The sequence below is a fragment of the Ctenopharyngodon idella genome, chromosome 2, assembly GCF_019924925.1.
Source record: "Ctenopharyngodon idella isolate HZGC_01 chromosome 2, HZGC01, whole genome shotgun sequence".
NCBI lineage: Eukaryota > Metazoa > Chordata > Actinopteri > Cypriniformes > Xenocyprididae > Ctenopharyngodon > Ctenopharyngodon idella.
Window position 1 is genome coordinate 38,474,764 of NC_067221.1, and position 16,808 is coordinate 38,491,571.

At 35.0% G+C, this 16,808-nt stretch overlaps 1 protein-coding gene across 24 annotated transcripts in view; it reads left to right on the top strand.

The window, feature by feature from the left end:
- Nucleotides 1–16,808, top strand: part of pde1cb (phosphodiesterase 1C, calmodulin-dependent b) — a 211,398-nt gene that overhangs the window by 77,645 nt on the left and 116,945 nt on the right. For 12 of the 24 annotated variants that reach the window (XM_051865993.1, XM_051866008.1, XM_051865985.1 and 9 more), the window contains 9 exons: nucleotides 2,924–3,037; nucleotides 6,592–6,774; nucleotides 9,312–9,378; nucleotides 11,068–11,184; nucleotides 11,266–11,406; nucleotides 14,103–14,203; nucleotides 14,760–14,888; nucleotides 15,710–15,811; nucleotides 16,308–16,428. The exons of the other annotated variants lie outside the window; for them this stretch is intronic. In XM_051865993.1, coding sequence (XP_051721953.1) covers nucleotides 2,924–3,037; nucleotides 6,592–6,774; nucleotides 9,312–9,378; nucleotides 11,068–11,184; nucleotides 11,266–11,406; nucleotides 14,103–14,203; nucleotides 14,760–14,888; nucleotides 15,710–15,811; nucleotides 16,308–16,428 — 1,075 coding nt within the window. The remainder of the gene's footprint in view (nucleotides 1–2,923; nucleotides 3,038–6,591; nucleotides 6,775–9,311; nucleotides 9,379–11,067; nucleotides 11,185–11,265; nucleotides 11,407–14,102; nucleotides 14,204–14,759; nucleotides 14,889–15,709; nucleotides 15,812–16,307; nucleotides 16,429–16,808) is intronic. 24 annotated transcript variants of the gene reach the window in all.

A 16,808-nucleotide genomic window follows, 5' to 3' on the forward strand; every position in this document is an offset into this window, starting at 1 on the left:
CCCCTTTAGACATTCTGTTGACTATAAGAATTGTTGCACCTACATGTCAACTAACTGTCATTATTGATCAACTACATGTCAACTAACTCTCCTTATTGCTAACACTTTATTTTGATGGTTCCCTTTAGACATTTTGTTGACTATAAGTAACGTTGCAACTATATGTCAACTAACATTATTGGTCAACTAAATGTCAACTAACTCTCATTATTGGTCAACTACATGTCAACTACTTTAACTCTCATTATTGTTCAACTACATGTCAACTAACTCTCCTTATTAGTAACTTTATTTTGATGGTCCCCTTTAGACTTTGTGTTGACTATAAGAATTGTTGCATTTACATGTCAACTAACTCTCATTATTGGTCAACTACATGTCATCTACTTTAACTCTCATTATTGGTCAACTACATGTCATCTACTTTAACTCTCATTATTGGTCATCTACATGTCAACTAACTCTCATTACTGGTCAACTACATGTCAACTACTTTAACTCTCATTATTGGTCAACTACATGTCAACTAACTCTCATTACTGGTCAACTACATGTCAACTACCTTAACTCTAATTATTGGTCAACTACATGTCAACTAACTCTCCGTATTAGTAACACTATTTTGATGGTCCCCTTTAGACATTCTGTTGACTATATGTAACGTTGCACCTACATGTCAACTATCTCTCATTACTGGTCAACTACATGTCAACTACATGTCAACTAACTCTCATTATTGGTCAACTACATGTCAACTAACTCTCCGTATTAGTAACACTTTATTTTGATGGTCCCCTTTAGACATTCTGTTGACTAGATGTAACGTTGCACCTACATGTCAACTAACTCTCATTACTAGTCAACTACATGTCAACTACATGTCAACTAACTCTCATTATTGGTCAACTACATGTCAACTAACTCTCCTTGTTAGTAACTTTATTTTGATGGTCCCCTTTAGACATTCTGTTGACTATAAGAATTGTTGCACCTACATGTCAACCAACTCTCATTACTGGTCAACTACATGTCAAGTACCTTAACTCTAATTATTGGTCAACTACATGTCAACTAACTCTCCGTATTAGTAACACTTTATTTTGATAGTCCCCTTTAGACATTCTGTTGACTATATGTAATGTTGCACCTACATGTCAACTAACTCTCATTATTGGTCAACTACATGTCAACTAACTCTCATTACTGGTCAACTACATGTCAACTACTTTAACTCTCATTATTGGTCAACTACATGTCAACTAACTCTCATTATTGGTCAACTACATGTCAACTAACTCTCATTATTAGTAACACTTTATTTTGATGGTCCCCTTTAGACATTCTGTTGACTATATGTAACGTTGCACCTACATGTCAACTATCTCTCATTATTGGTCAACTACATGTCAACTAACTCATTATTGCTCAACTACATGTCAACTAACTCTCCTTGTTAGTAACTTTATTTTGATGGTCCCCTTTAGACATTCTGTTGACTATAAGTAACGTTGCACCTACATCTACTAACTCTCAGTAGTGTATTTGTAGAGCATTAGTAGACTATTAGGGTTAGTAGAATAAGTTGACATGTATTTGCAAAGTTACTTATAGTCAGTAGAATGTCTGTTGGGGGACCATCAAAATAAAATGTTAGCAGATATTAAGCAGACAGTCTACTAATGCTCTTCTAATACTTTAATGAGAGTTGGTTGACATGTAGGTGCAATATTACTTAAAGTCAACAGAATGTCTAAAGGGGACCATGAAAATAAAGTGTTACCAATAATTTCACCATTATTTAATGATTTCCCCCCATTAAAATTTCCTCAGACAGTCTAATTGTTTTAACAGACACATCAAGGGCTGGAGAACATTTGAGTGGTTCGGTTTGAAAGTCTTTCCTGGAAGAGGGACATTGAAGATGGATTTGATAAGACTAACAGCTTCAGTTAATCAATCATCCTTAAAAGCTCAATTAATCAAGCTTAGTCTTACAAAGACAAGCTTCTGAAGACACTTTTGAACATTTAACAGAAGAATTCAGTCATTATACCATAATCTAGAGTTTGTGTATACAACGCTATTCAAAAGTTTGGGGTCGGTAAGATTTTTATAATATTTTTGAGAGAAGTCTCTTTTGCTCACTGTGGTTGCATTTATTTGATCAAAAAAACAGTAAAAACAGCAAAATTGTGAAATATTATTATAATTCAAAATTACTGTTTTCTATGTGAATATATTTTAAAATGTAATTTATGCTTGTAATCAAAGCTATATTTTCAGCATCATTACTTCAGTCTTCAGTGTCACATGATCCTTCAGAAATCATTCTAATATGCTGATTTGCTGCTCAAGAAACATTTCTAATTATTATCAATGTTGAAAACAGTTGTGCTGCTTAATATTTTTTTTTATTTTTTTTAAATTATATATTATAAATGTCTTTACTGTCACTTTTGATCAATTTACTGCATCCTTGCTGAATAAAAGTATTTTCTATTTTGTTTAAAAAAAAAAAAAAAAAAAATCTTATACATTCATTTACCTAAGAAGACCTATTGAACAAACCCGTCTGAGATTGATACCAGTTATCTAAAAAGATATGGAGAAATGAAACAAACAAACACTTTCTTTGAAAAACTAAAATCTGAATTTGTTTATTGTACTGAAATCCTGCTGATATGTCACTTGCATAATAATTTGGAACAGTGTATATATAATGTAGGTACTTTCTTGTTGCAGTGTTACAGGATTTATATTTTTATGTGTATGTTAGTTTAATATTGATCTTTGTTTTGCAGAATTAAATGCTGCATTTGTCACGCTGACGTTGACTGGTGCTCTCAGATAATTGCTTTGCAAAATACACAGCCGCTCAGTTGTGTTTTTAGAATTAATGTATGTGCATGTTCTTGTTTTCCAGATTACGATGTTTGATAAAACAGTTGGAGAGGGGAGAGGCGTCTCTCGTAGACCTAAAGAAAAACCTGGAATATGCTGCCACTGTTTTGGAATCAGTCTATATTGAGGAAACAAGGTAAAGTATGGAGTTTACACTGTTATTTTACTCCACCACTCTCTGTTGCTAAAATTTGAAAGATAACCACTGTCAATTGACCTGAAATTATAAACAAGTTGAAACTCATAAAATAAGCTAGGAATGGAAAAATAACGTTCCTATTCTCATGCTGTTTTATGAAATCCATCATCAGTTGCAAACTAACTGCCTGGATTACATGGTCCATTTATAATGAATAATCATCTCCAGGCTGTGTTCTATTCTCGTCAAAAATGTTTGATTCCACTGCATTGCTCAGAAATCTGTAACAACACATTATTCAGTCCTTCCATGTCAGATGCTGATCCAGCTTTTCCACACAATCCCTAAGTGGAGTCATTGTAAAGGGAAGATTGTAAAATTGGTCTAGGATCAATCTAATGGAGCCTAAAGCAATTCACTCATGCCGATAGAGGTCAATTCTATTAGCAGTTAAAGATCTGTGTGCTTCAATCCCAAGATTCTTCGATTGAGTGAGTGGCCATTTGAAGGGGTCACAGGGGTCAACGCTACAGCTTTGTCCTTCAGCAAAATATTTGCATGGGCAATTATTTAACTATTTTTAACACTTTTTAACAGCTTTTTATTTTTCTATGCATTTTGTGCATAGAAATTGAACTTGTAGGGTCATAAAAACAAGTATCCCCTCCGGACATCACTTTTGGCCACTACTGTACATTAATAATAATTTTATAATAATTTTGAAAATGAATTTGTGTGAACACACACACACACATTATATATATATATATATATATACAGGTGCTGGTCATATAATTAGAATATCATCAAAAAGTTGATTTATTTCACTAATTCCATTCAAAAAGTGAAACTTATATATTATATTCATTCATTACACACAGACTGATATATTTCAAATGTTTATTTCTTTTAATTTTGATGATTATAACTGACAACTAAGGAAAATCCCAAATTCAGTATCTCAGAAAATTAGAATATTGTGAAAAGGTTCAATATTGAAGACACCTGGTGCCACACTCTAATCAGCTAATTAACTCAAAACACCTGCAAAGGCCTTTAAATGGTCTCTCAGTCTAGTTCTGTAGGCTACGCAATCATGGGGGAGACTGCTGACTTGACAGTTGTCCAAAAGACCACCATTGACACCTTGCACAAGGAGGGCAAGACACAAAAGGTCATTGCAAAAGAGGCTGGCTGTTCACAGAGCTCTGTGTCCAAGCACATTAATAGAAAGGCGAAGGGAAGGAAAAAATGTGGTAGAAAAAAAGTGTACAAGCAATAGGGATAACCGCACCCTGGAGAGGATTGTAAAACAAAACCCATTCAAAAATGTGGGGGAGATTCACAAAGAGTGGACTGCAGCTGGAGTCAGTGCTTCAAGAACCACTACGCACAGACGTATGCAAGACATGGGTTTCAGCTGTCGCATTCCTTGTCAAGCCACTCTTGAACAACAGACAGCGTCTCGCCTGGGCTAAAGACAAAAAGGACTGGACTGCTGCTGAGTGGTCCAAAGTTATGTTCTCTGATGAAAGTACATTTTGCATTTCCTTTGGAAATTAGGGTCCCAGAGTCTGGAGGAAGAGAGGAGAGGCACACAATCCAAGTTGCTTGAGGTCCAGTGTAAAGTTTCCACGGTCAGTGATGGTTTGGGGTGCCATGTCATCTGCTGGTGTTGGTCCACTGTGTTTTTTGAGGTCCAAGGTCAACGCAGCCGTATACCAGGAAGTTTTAGAGCACTTCATGCTTCCTGCTGCTGACCAACTTTATGGAGATGCAGATTTCATTTTCCAACAGGACTTGGCACCTGCACACAGTGCCAAAGCTACCAGTACCTGGTATAAGGACCATGGTATCCCTGTTCTTAATTGGCCAGCAAACTCGCCTGACCTTAACCCCATAGAAAATCTATGGGGTATTGTGAAGAGGAAGATGCGATATGCCAGACCCAACAATGCAGAAGAGCTGAAGGCCACTATCAGAGCAACCTGGGCTCTTATAACACCTGAGCAGTGCCACGGACTGATCGACTCCATGACACGCCGCATTGCTGCAGTAATTCAGGCAAAAGGAGCCCCAACTAAGTATTGTAAGTGCTGTACATGCTCATACTTTTCATGTTCATACTTTTCAGTTTGCCAAGATTTCTAAAAATCCTTTCTTTGTTTTGGTCTTAAGTAATATTCTAATTTTCTGAGATACTGAATTTGGGATTTTCCTTAGTTGTCAGTTATAATCATCAAAATTAAAAGAAATAAACATTTGAAATATGTCAGTCTGTGTGTAATGAATGAATGTAATATACAAGTTTCACTTTTTGAATTGAATTAGTGAAATAAATCAACTTTTTGATGATATTCTAATTATATGACCAGCACCTGTATGTATGTATGTATGTATGTATGTGTATATATATATATATATATATATATATATATATATATATATATAAATATTATATTACATTATATATACTGCTTTTGTTGTACTGTTGTACTGCTTTTCACTTATGCTGGCTTTAATTTAAAACTTTTAATGTGTAAAAACATTTTCCAGTAATGAGAATCACATTGGGAATAATGGAATTACAAAAACCATCTGAAAAAAACAAACAAAACAAAAACAAAACAACAACATTACAAGAGATTTTGGCAGGAAACAGTGTTTTAATCAAAATAATGCACATTACACAAAATATAATTTCTTTCTTTTGGGTTGAAATGGCACCCAGATATGTTTTCATCATGATGTGTGGATATGAGAACATGCTGATAGCTTTATTGAGAGCACATAACTGAACACCTGCAGTTTGAAATGAGCTGAAAAACTCCATCCTTATCAATGCCATTTCATTCCCACTCAGTGATCACATTTATTGTCTCTGCGGGGAGATGCAGCGCTCCATCCCGCCACTCAAGTACCGCTGATATCTTTTTATTTTGATGAGCAGAGTGAAGAATAACAGCTGCGAACATCTAGATGCCAGAAAAGACATAATAAAAGCTTATAGAATTATGTAACTGGGACGTCATCGCGGCATGGGATTACGACACACCCTCTCACTTGCCAAACCACAGAGACCACCAGTCCTGTCTGATCAGATTCATATTCGCTGTGTGATTTATGACCGCTGTGGACTTTAAATCCGTCGTAAGAGCTTATGTCTGGATACACAGATGTTAATGGCACAGTTACTGAGAAGATGTTTTTAGTGCTGTAAAATCAGACGTTAAATGTCAATCCAGTGTCATTCCAATGCAAATATTTATACCTTAAGCCTCTTCCTTATTTACAAGCCACATTGTTCTGCAGCATGTATGGAACATACTGTGGTGTTACTATAATTATGCGGATGAGTGATGGATTAGTCTTAAAGCAGTGGGTGTTGGCTCGGGCTTCACTCACAGTTTAGATTAAGTATAAATAGTCATTTATCCTTCTTATATGCACAACAATTACCTGTCACAGCTGATATTTTAAGTGTAAGTGGTGATGACATTTAAAGTATCTTTCCCTTCCTTCCTCTCTGTCTCTCGCCCTCTTTTTCTAAGGCGATTGGTCGATACCGAGGATGAGCTCAGCGATATCCAATCAGATTCTGTGCCATCAGAAGTTCGTGACTGGCTGGCCTCCACCTTCACACGGCAGATGGGGCTAATGCTGCGACGGACGGAAGAGAAGCCGCGATTCCGCAGCATCGTACACGCAGTGCAGGCTGGGATATTCGTGGAGAGGTGGGGTTAACCACAAAGCAGTGTGCTGAAAATATCCTAGGATTGTGGAAGCACATATTTTTAAATGAAAAAATCTACTTTCTTTTTCTTTGACCTTTACAATTTAAAACAGGCAATTATTGTGCTATTCTACCTTTAAAACGTCTATGTAAACAGCATGAGTGTTGTAATGTCACATTTTGAACTCTTATTTTGAATGTCTCTTTCATTTCAAAAGATCAAATAACATAGTTGTTATTTATTAATATTTTGAATTAGCTTTTTTAATTTATAATTAGATTTTTATTTTTATATTTATATAACTCAAAATTCTGACTTTATAACTCAAAATTCTGACTTTATATCATGAAATTCTGACTTTATATCTCGCAATTCTGACTTTATATCTCGCAATTCTGACTTTATAACTTGCAATTCTGACTTTGTATCACGTAATTCTGACTTTATAACTTGCAATTCTGACTTTATATCACGCAATTCTGACATTATAACTCAAAATTCTGACTTTATATCATGAAATTCTGACTTTATATCTCGCAATTCTGACTTTATAACTTGCAATTCTGACTTTATGACTTGCAATTCTGACTTTATATCTCGCAATTCTGACTTTATATCTCGCAATTCTGACTTTATTTCACACAATTCTGACTTTATATCATGAAATTCTGACTTTATATCTCGCAATTCTGACTTTATAACTTGCAATTCTGACTTTATATCACGCAATTCGGACTTTATATTTCGCAATTCTGACTTTATATCATGAAATTCTGACTTTATATCTCGCAATTCTGACTTTAAAACTCAAAATTCTGACTTTATATCAAAGTTTTGACTTTAGAACTCACAATTGTGACTTTATATTATGAAAAACTGACTTTATCACGAAATTCTGAGTTTATAACTCGCAATTCTGACTTTATATCACGAAATTCTGAGTTTATATCTCGCAATTCTGACTTTATATCTCGCAATTCTGACTTTATATTATGAAATTCTGACTTTATATCTCGCAATTCTGACCTTATAACTTGCAATTCTGACTTTATATCACACAATTCTGACTTTATATCATGAAATTCTGACTTTATATCACGCAATTCTGACTTTATATCTCGCAATTCTGACTTTATAACTTGCAATTCTGACTTTATATCACACAATTCTGACTTTATATCTCGCAATTCTGACTTTATAACTCAAAATTCTGACTTTATATCAAAATTTTGACTTTATAACTCACAATTGTGACTTTATATTACGAAAAACTGACTTTATAACTCGCAATTCTAACTTTATCACGAAATTCTGGCTTTATATCTCGCAATTCTGACTTTAACTTGCAATTCTGACTTTATATCTCGCAATTCTGACTTTATATCACGCAATTCTGACTTTATAACTCGCAATTCTGACTTTATATAAAAAGTTTGACTTTATAACTCACAATTGTGACTTTATATCACGAAATTCTGACTTTATAACTTAAAATTCTGACTTTATAACTTGCAATTCTGACTTTATATCACGAAATTCTGACTTTATAACTCGCAATTCTGACTTTATATCACGAAATTCTGACTTTATAACTCAAAATTCTGACTTTATAACTCGCAATTCTGACTTTATATCAAAATTTTGACTTTATAACTCACAATTGTGACTTTATATCACAAAATTCTGACTTTATATCATGAAATTCTGACTTTATAACTCAAAATTCTGACTTTATAAAACTGCAATTCTGACTTTGTAACAATTCTGACTTTATAACTTGCAATTCTGACTTTATATCACAAAATTCTGACTTTATAACTCACAATTGTTAGAGAAAAATTCAGAATTCTGAGATAAAAAGTCGCATTTTCCTTTATTTTTTATTTCATGGCGGAAACAAGCTTCCATAGTTTCATGTGCTTTTGTTGTTTTTAGTAGTTTTTATTTATATTTAGGTTTAATTGATTTTTATTTTTATTTCAGTTTTAGTAATCGTAGTACTTTAGTTAGTTGCCAAGGCAAAATTTGTAAGTTTTTCTAATATTGTTTTCAGCTTTATTTTAATAGTTTTAGTTAATAAAATTAACACTGGAACATAAATCACATTTAGCTGTATTTTTTTTTTTTTTTTTTTTTGTAACCAAGAACACAAGCAGGAACCTCCCAGTGTTCATAAATCAGTCTGCATCCTCTTCAAGACTTTTCCTCACCAGGCAGCATTAAAGTCTTCTTTGAAATGATTATAAATCTATGCATTGAGCTCATTGTGAGTCAACGTATGCATATACATCATCTTCTTGACAAGTCTGAATAACTACAGTCACTCTGCCTCTCTCTCATTTCATTTGATTCTAATGCACTTCAGGCAACACTGCACAAATGAATTGCTCTGACAAAGCATTTACTTAAAGAAAGTGCAGGTTGTCCTCTGCATTTTATGTTTTGTCATTTTGAAGGTGAAGATTATGGCATTGTGTTTGGAGTGCCTGCGGTCTGTGCTGCCGCTTTCACTTGATGTGTTTATCTCGTTCTAACAGAATGTACCGCCGAACCTCTAACATGGTGGGACTGAGTTACCCTACCTCTGTCATAGCAGTGCTTAAGGTAAAACACTCACACACTCTTCATTTTTATAAACAGCTATTGTTTCATCTCTTAGCTTCTTTCTCTTTGTTTCGCTCTCCAATTATCATACAAAAAATGTGTTTTTCTTCAACTGTGGACACTGTGGACTTCAGAAAATAAACTTTTAAAACATACCTTTTCACTTGTATCTTTTCACTTTTTAATTTGTTCACTAACAATTCCGAACAGGAGATATACATGCATCACAGAAGAATTCAGTCATTCATTCAGTGTCCGGAGGGCATGACCCTACAACTTTTTATGACCCTACAACTATGACCCCCAATAAATATGAGGAAAATGTTTTATATTTTTAAAATATATAAATATGAAGAAAAAACAAAACACTAAACTTGGTTAAGGTATTTATCTGACACTTTTTTTTTTTTTTTTTTTGGCAAAAAAAGGCAAACTACAGCTACAGGTTTTATTTTACTATGCACAAAAAAATGCATAAAAAAGCTCACAGGAAAAAGCATATATTGACTACAACATAATCAGTTTTTAATATTTTGTTTGGCATGTTTCATTGCATTATCACAACTAAAACAATTTACTCCAAGCACAACTATGCAATATTATTACAAAATCTTTAACAATTTTTTAATAATATTAAATAAAGGGTGAAGATGTCAATTTTCTTAGGCCTGACATCACTTTTGGCCACTACTGTATGTATAATTTATGTGTAATTTTTCAATAATATGTATTTTTTTCTTTAATATGTACTTAATCTGATTTCATTTTGTATTTTAATAATTTTATATAATTTTAATCATATTAATATATTAATTTTTATTTATTTATTATACCATTTTTAATACACACCTCACGTCTCATTTCATTTCACACTCTTCATTGACACAATTGCCTTCTAGATGAACAAGCACACTACACTTTTATAAAACCTTATTAGTAGCAAAATTATGCTTTCATCATAGAATTGACACCAGCTCTGAGAGACAGTCATAATTTGTGTGAAATTGATAATCATTTTCACACAATAAATGTTTTATGATGGATTTTCTTTTTTCTTTTCTCTTTTTTTTTCACCCCATTTCAGAGGGAAAATACATATAAAACATCAATGTCAATACAAAGACAGCTTGTTTTATGATGGATCTGATGGAGAAGTCAGGGTCTGAGACAACGGGAAAACAATAAGAAATATATTAATAGCAAGTATTTCCAAGGCAGTTTTAATGTAATAAAAAAAAAAAGGTTGAAATGTAGGGACATAAAAATGCACAAAATATTATTTTCTCTTAAAGGAATATTTCACTCAAATCTTGTTTGCATGCCCATGTACTCAAACTTGGTGCATTGCATTTCTTTTTTTTCTTTTTTTTTAAAAGTTATATTTATGGGCTTTTTGTGCCTTTATTTGGAGAGGACCGTAGAGAGCAAACAGGAAAGCATTGGGCAGAGAGAGGGGAGCAGGATCGGCAAAGGACCTTGAGACATGAATCGAACTTGGGTAGCCGTGAATGCATTTGCGCCATATGTCAGCGCACTAACCACTAGGCTATCGGCGTCGACACATTGCATTTCTTTACTTAGAAGACACATGAGAACCAATAGTGTTTAGCATCAAACCTGGCATGACGGAAGGTGCTAAGTTTAACAAACGGTGTGCTGAGTTTGTTTCTCTGTTTTTTTTCTTCTCAGAATGTGGACAAGTGGTCTTTTGATGTATTTGCTCTGAACGAGTCGAGCGGTGACCACGCACTCAAATTCATCTTCTATGAGCTCCTCACCCGATATGACCTCATCAGCCGCTTCAAGGTGAAAACAGTTCTTTAAGAAGTGAGAGTAGAGGGCTGTGATGGTCTTTTTTTAGAGTTATTAACACCATATCTCTGACAGATCCCTGTCTCAGCACTGGTCTCATTTGTGGAGGCTCTGGAAGTGGGTTACAGCAAACATAAAAACCCCTACCATAACCTGATACACGCAGCCGACGTCACACAGACGGTACACTACCTGCTTCTGAAAACGGGGATGGTGGTAAGCTGAAATACACACACAGAAAGATCACATCAGAGGTCTATGACTGTAATGAATTAGGTCATTAGGTCAAGAGGTCAGGACAGATCTATTACAATAATGATTGTACTCCTTTGATGGAAAAGACTCAGGATCATTGAAATAATCCATCAAGATGGCAGATGAAATTAGAGAAATGTTATTTTAATATAATATTTATTGTATATATAACTAAATAGACAATATTGTGTCTAAAATAACAATATTAACTTCTTATTTACTGAACTGTTGTATAAAATCAGTATTGCATTTGCACTCGTTATGGGACATAAACAGCACTTGTGTAATATTGCACTCGTTACTCGTGTGATATTGCTTAACTCATATGATCTAAATTTGAGACAAAAACTCAACTCATTTTAGTGACTTTCTGACTGCATTCTATAGGCTTCATCACGCAGTGATTTTTTGCCCTGCATCATATTCGTCATCAGTCAACAGTATGTAATGTCATATGAGCTAGGTCTTGGGCGGGGCAAGTGCGTTAAAAATTTTAACGCGTTATTTTTTACCATAACTAATTAATCTAATTAACGCGCTAAATCGACAGCCCTAATATATATATATATATATATATATATATATATATATATCCGGACCGCACTGATTGGAGTGTTTTTCAGGCCGCAGCCACTGATCTGGATGAGCTCACTGACACTGTGACATCCTACATCAATTTCTGTGAGGACGTGTGTTCCCACCAGGACTTATTTAACATATACTGTAACAACGACAAACCTTGGTTCACTCTAAAAGTCAAAACAGCTTCACCAGACCAAAGAGGATGCCTACATGAGTGGGGACAAAGCCTTGTACAAACAAGCCAAAAACACACTGAATTGGGAGATAAGAGTAGCTAAGAGAAGCTACTCTAAGAAGCTGAAAAAACGGTTTTCGATCAATGACCCTGCATCAGTCGAAGGTCCTGAAAGCCATCACCAGCTACAAGACACCATCCCCCAGCACTGTGGAGAATCAACATTAAGCCGACGATTTGAATGAGTTTTATTGCAGGTTTGAAAAGCCTAGTCTCACACGTTTTGTGTCCACCAGCAAACTTTTGCTGACAAATAAACACATTTCTCAGTATTGTAACAATACAAAGCGGGTTGAAAATTAGTGAAGTTACACTTTAAATGACCAAAAACTATTTTCAATAGTTGTAGTTTTCATTAACAATAACAAAAACTGCTTCAGGCTTATGGAATCTCTCACCTCGTGTTTACAGCTGCGATGCAATGACATCCTTATACCCTTCATTATCAACACTACGCACTACACTACTGCTCTTGCAGCATAGACTGGTTTGTTGATTATAATGATCTAATGTTGCGTTGTTCCACTCGCTCTCAATTCAGATACGGCGTTAATCATCTTGATAATGTTACCGTGACAACATGTTAAAGTCTGTGGGCACGAACTCAAGAGTAACTGCGCAGAAACCCAGCGGCGTAATCATTAATTCTGCTGACACGTTTGTGCTGGCAAACACACATACACACACCTTAAGCTTTTTAATGAACAATCATCAGGCCAGTCATAAAGCAGCAGTTCCTGAAGAGAAACAAATCCTCATGCTGTTTACTCATTTGAGGGTCTTAACATGTCATTAACACAAATTGCTTGCTCACAAAGAGGCCCATCTCTCATCAGAATGAACTTCTGCAAGACGAATGCGGTGTGATGGTTTCATTTTGCACTCTGAACTTGAGTCTCTCTATTAAATGATTAAATATTAAGATGAAGTCCTGTGGGAAGCAGCATGCAGTTGAGAGCTCAAGGTCCTTCAGAGCTTTAGATTCAAGATTGATCTGTGTTTCAACACCACATGGCCATTATTTTACAGCTATTGACTCTGCTTTTGGTTATTTTAATGTGTCCATATTATAGTCATTTATTTTGGGGGTCTGCTAGAATACATTTACATGATTAAAATTTTTTTTTTTCTCGTACAGTACATTGCTGCAGCACCTCTTTTCACCCTCTGTCTGAATCACACTGTTTTAGTTCCTGTCTTTTTAAAACCTGCCTTTCCGAAAAGCCCAGTCTACTGCTCTGATTGGTCAGCTGGCCAGTCTATTGTGATTGGTCAACCAATGGAGTTCTCAGTTGTGGATTATTTAAATTTGGCATGAAACAGATGTTGTGATAGCCTTCCCTATTGTGATCTATATCCAAGTGAAACGGCTTCTCAAACAAGAAAAAATGTAGGGCGGGACTTGATTTTGTCCATCGGGAATTGATTGGATGGTTGGATGGTTTTGGTTTGCTATTGGTGGATATCATGTGAGTGAGTGACAGGTTGTCCCGCCATCGCGCCAGTAAACGGTGACAACTTTGTCTCAAATGTTTCTTCTAAAGTTCAAAGGCATAAAAAGGCACCTGAAGTAGCAAATATAAATGAAGTTAAAATATATGTATGTAGGGACATAAAAATGATATTCTTTACTCTTAAAGGAATAGTCCTTTCAAATCTAAGCACAGTTTGAGACATTTTTGAGATCTTTTCTGTGATTACTAGGCATTTTTGTCAGGAAAAACATCTTCGAAGGTGGTGATTTCAGCAGAGGTTTCAATTTGCTCTTTATTTAACCTCATTGCCATAAATAAATGAGATGTTGAAGAGTTCTCATGCATGATGTTTCTTTCCTCTCCAGCACTGGCTGACGGAGTTAGAGATTTTTGCGATGCTTTTCGCTGCTGCTGTCCATGACTACGAGCACACCGGGACCACAAACAACTTCCACATCCAGACCAGGTAACGCATGAGAGCGCTCAGGGCCGCTGGTGAGTCATCCATCAGACTCCTACGCTGACAAACACACAGCCTGCAGTCACAATACCTCAGCATGAGCTGGCTAAATGAAACTAGCATAAAATATGGAGAAAGATGGCATTTCTGACCAAAACCTGACCTGGGACAAATTAGAAGAAAAGAAGGAAATAGGAATAAAACAAAAACACAGTTTTGATAAGGAGCGTTTTTTTCCGTTTTTTTCTTATATATATATATATATATATATTTGACCAAAAATACAGTAAAACAGTAATATTGTGAAATATTATTCATATTTAAAATAACTGCTTTCTATGTGAATATATTTTGATATTTCAGCACCTTTACTCCAGTCTTCAGTGTCGCATGATCCTTCTAATATGCTGATTTGCTGCTCAAGAAATATTTCTTATTATTATCAATGTTGATAAAAGTTGTGCTGCTTCATATTTTTGTGGAAACCATAATACATTTTTTTCAGGGTTTTTTTGTTGAACAGAAAAACTGTGTGTATGGAGTTTATACTTTTTTCCTACAGGTCAGACACAGCCATCCTGTACAACGACCGCTCTGTGCTGGAGAGTCATCACGTCAGCGCGGCGTATCGACTGCTTCAGGACGACGACGAGATGAACATCCTCTACAACCTTTCCAAAGATGACTGGAGGTACAGCAGGATTTCACATCCATCATTCTATTCATTTTCATCACTTCTTTTGTCTCCAGAGAACAGACAAACTGACAGAATCAACTTCTCTGTAACTGCAATATCATGATATGTCTTGGGTGTTTCTTCAACTATAACATTTATGTACATGGGGTTGATTTTTATTAAAACTAACATTTTTCAGCTTTTTGTCTTTTTGTTAAATACAGACTTTCAAATATATATATATATATATATATATATATATATATATATATATATGTATATATATTTATATATATATATATATATATATATATATATATATATATATTTTTTTTTTTTTTTTTTTATTATTATTATTATTTTTTATTATGCATTTCCAATCAATCCTTACTTTTGTCAAATTATGCAAAATTTTATTGTGAAATTTAATGTGAAAATATTTAATTGGGTGTTTAATATTTAATGCTATCTGTCAAAATAGCCTTAGCAAGACAGAAGTTGGTTTAGAAAAATGACAACAATAAAAGTGAACAGGCTTTAAACATGTTATATTTTTAAGAGACAAAGTGACAAACACCCAACAAGAAAATGATGAAAAAAAAAAAAGTGTTTTTTTTTTTTTTTTTTTACATTCTCACTGTCACAATTTTAAACTAAACACAACAGAGAAAGAAAGTCTGATGAAGTTCTGTAAAGTTTTACTGCAAGACTGATATGGAAATGATTTATTTCTCATTCAGAAAGAAAACAGTTATCCTCACACTTTGAAGCAGAACTCAATTACTTTCTTCGGTGAGGAGATTCAGTGCAGTTGTTTTGTGTGCTTGTGTTTTTAGAGAGCTCAGGGCGCTCGTGGTCGAGATGGTTCTGGCCACTGACATGTCCTGCCACTTCCAGCAGGTCAAAGCCATGAAGAATTTCCTCCAGCAGCCCGAGGGGTGAGGAACCTTTCCAATCAAACATCCGACATGCTTCACTGTTGTCTGTCACCTTTTGCTTTGTCTGTGTCTTCCCAGAGCAAGATGTTATTGGTTAGAGTTTGCTCTTTCATAGCAGAAGAGACAATTAAGATTGATGTTTCTCGAGATGTTCCTCCTACTATTCCTTAGGAGAAATAAAAATAGACAAATGATAGAGTAAAATATAGAGCTATAAAATGAATGCGACTCAGATCAGATCATTTGGTTTTGGAGAATTTTATGTGAAATGTTTGCGTTCTTATTGAGATCTTTTGATTAAAGACTTTCTTATTTTGGCAAATCTGAGCAGTTAGCTGTGTTTTTGAGGTATCTTCTGAATTTAGATAGATTACTGGGGACTTTTTCTTAGAAGAAACACCTGGAGAGCTAAATTTGCTCTCCATTTAATCTCACTGTCATGTGTCAGACTCAGAACAAACACCTATTTACCACTTGGATCATTTTCTTCACCCAGAATTGACAAACCCAAGGCTCTGTCTCTGCTGTTGCACACGGCTGACATCAGTCATCCAGCCAAGAACTGGGATCTACACCATCGCTGGACTACGTCACTGCTGGAGGAGTTTTTCAGACAGGTTTGACTTATGTTTGTTCTTAAGATCCGTTTGATGGTTGTTCGCGGTTGTACGTATGTGTGAGAAGAGCAAACCACAGCAAGAAAAATCTCATCTTGTACTATGTATTTTAATCCTCTCTCGGTTCGCTTCCTGTTCTCTTCTGATTGCCCTTTCATCCAATCACACATAAGCCTGCGCGAGGATTATCATAGGCTGCAGAAACGAGAGCATTTGGAGAAGTGTGTCATTTGAGATTGTTTACACCTGAACATAAACCTCTGAAAATAACTGGCTTTCATGGCCATATCGAATTCAGGTCCCCAAATTAGACTTTGGCACGATCATGCGAACAGCGCTTGGCTCATCTTTTAAACATCACAGCAATGTCATATACATAT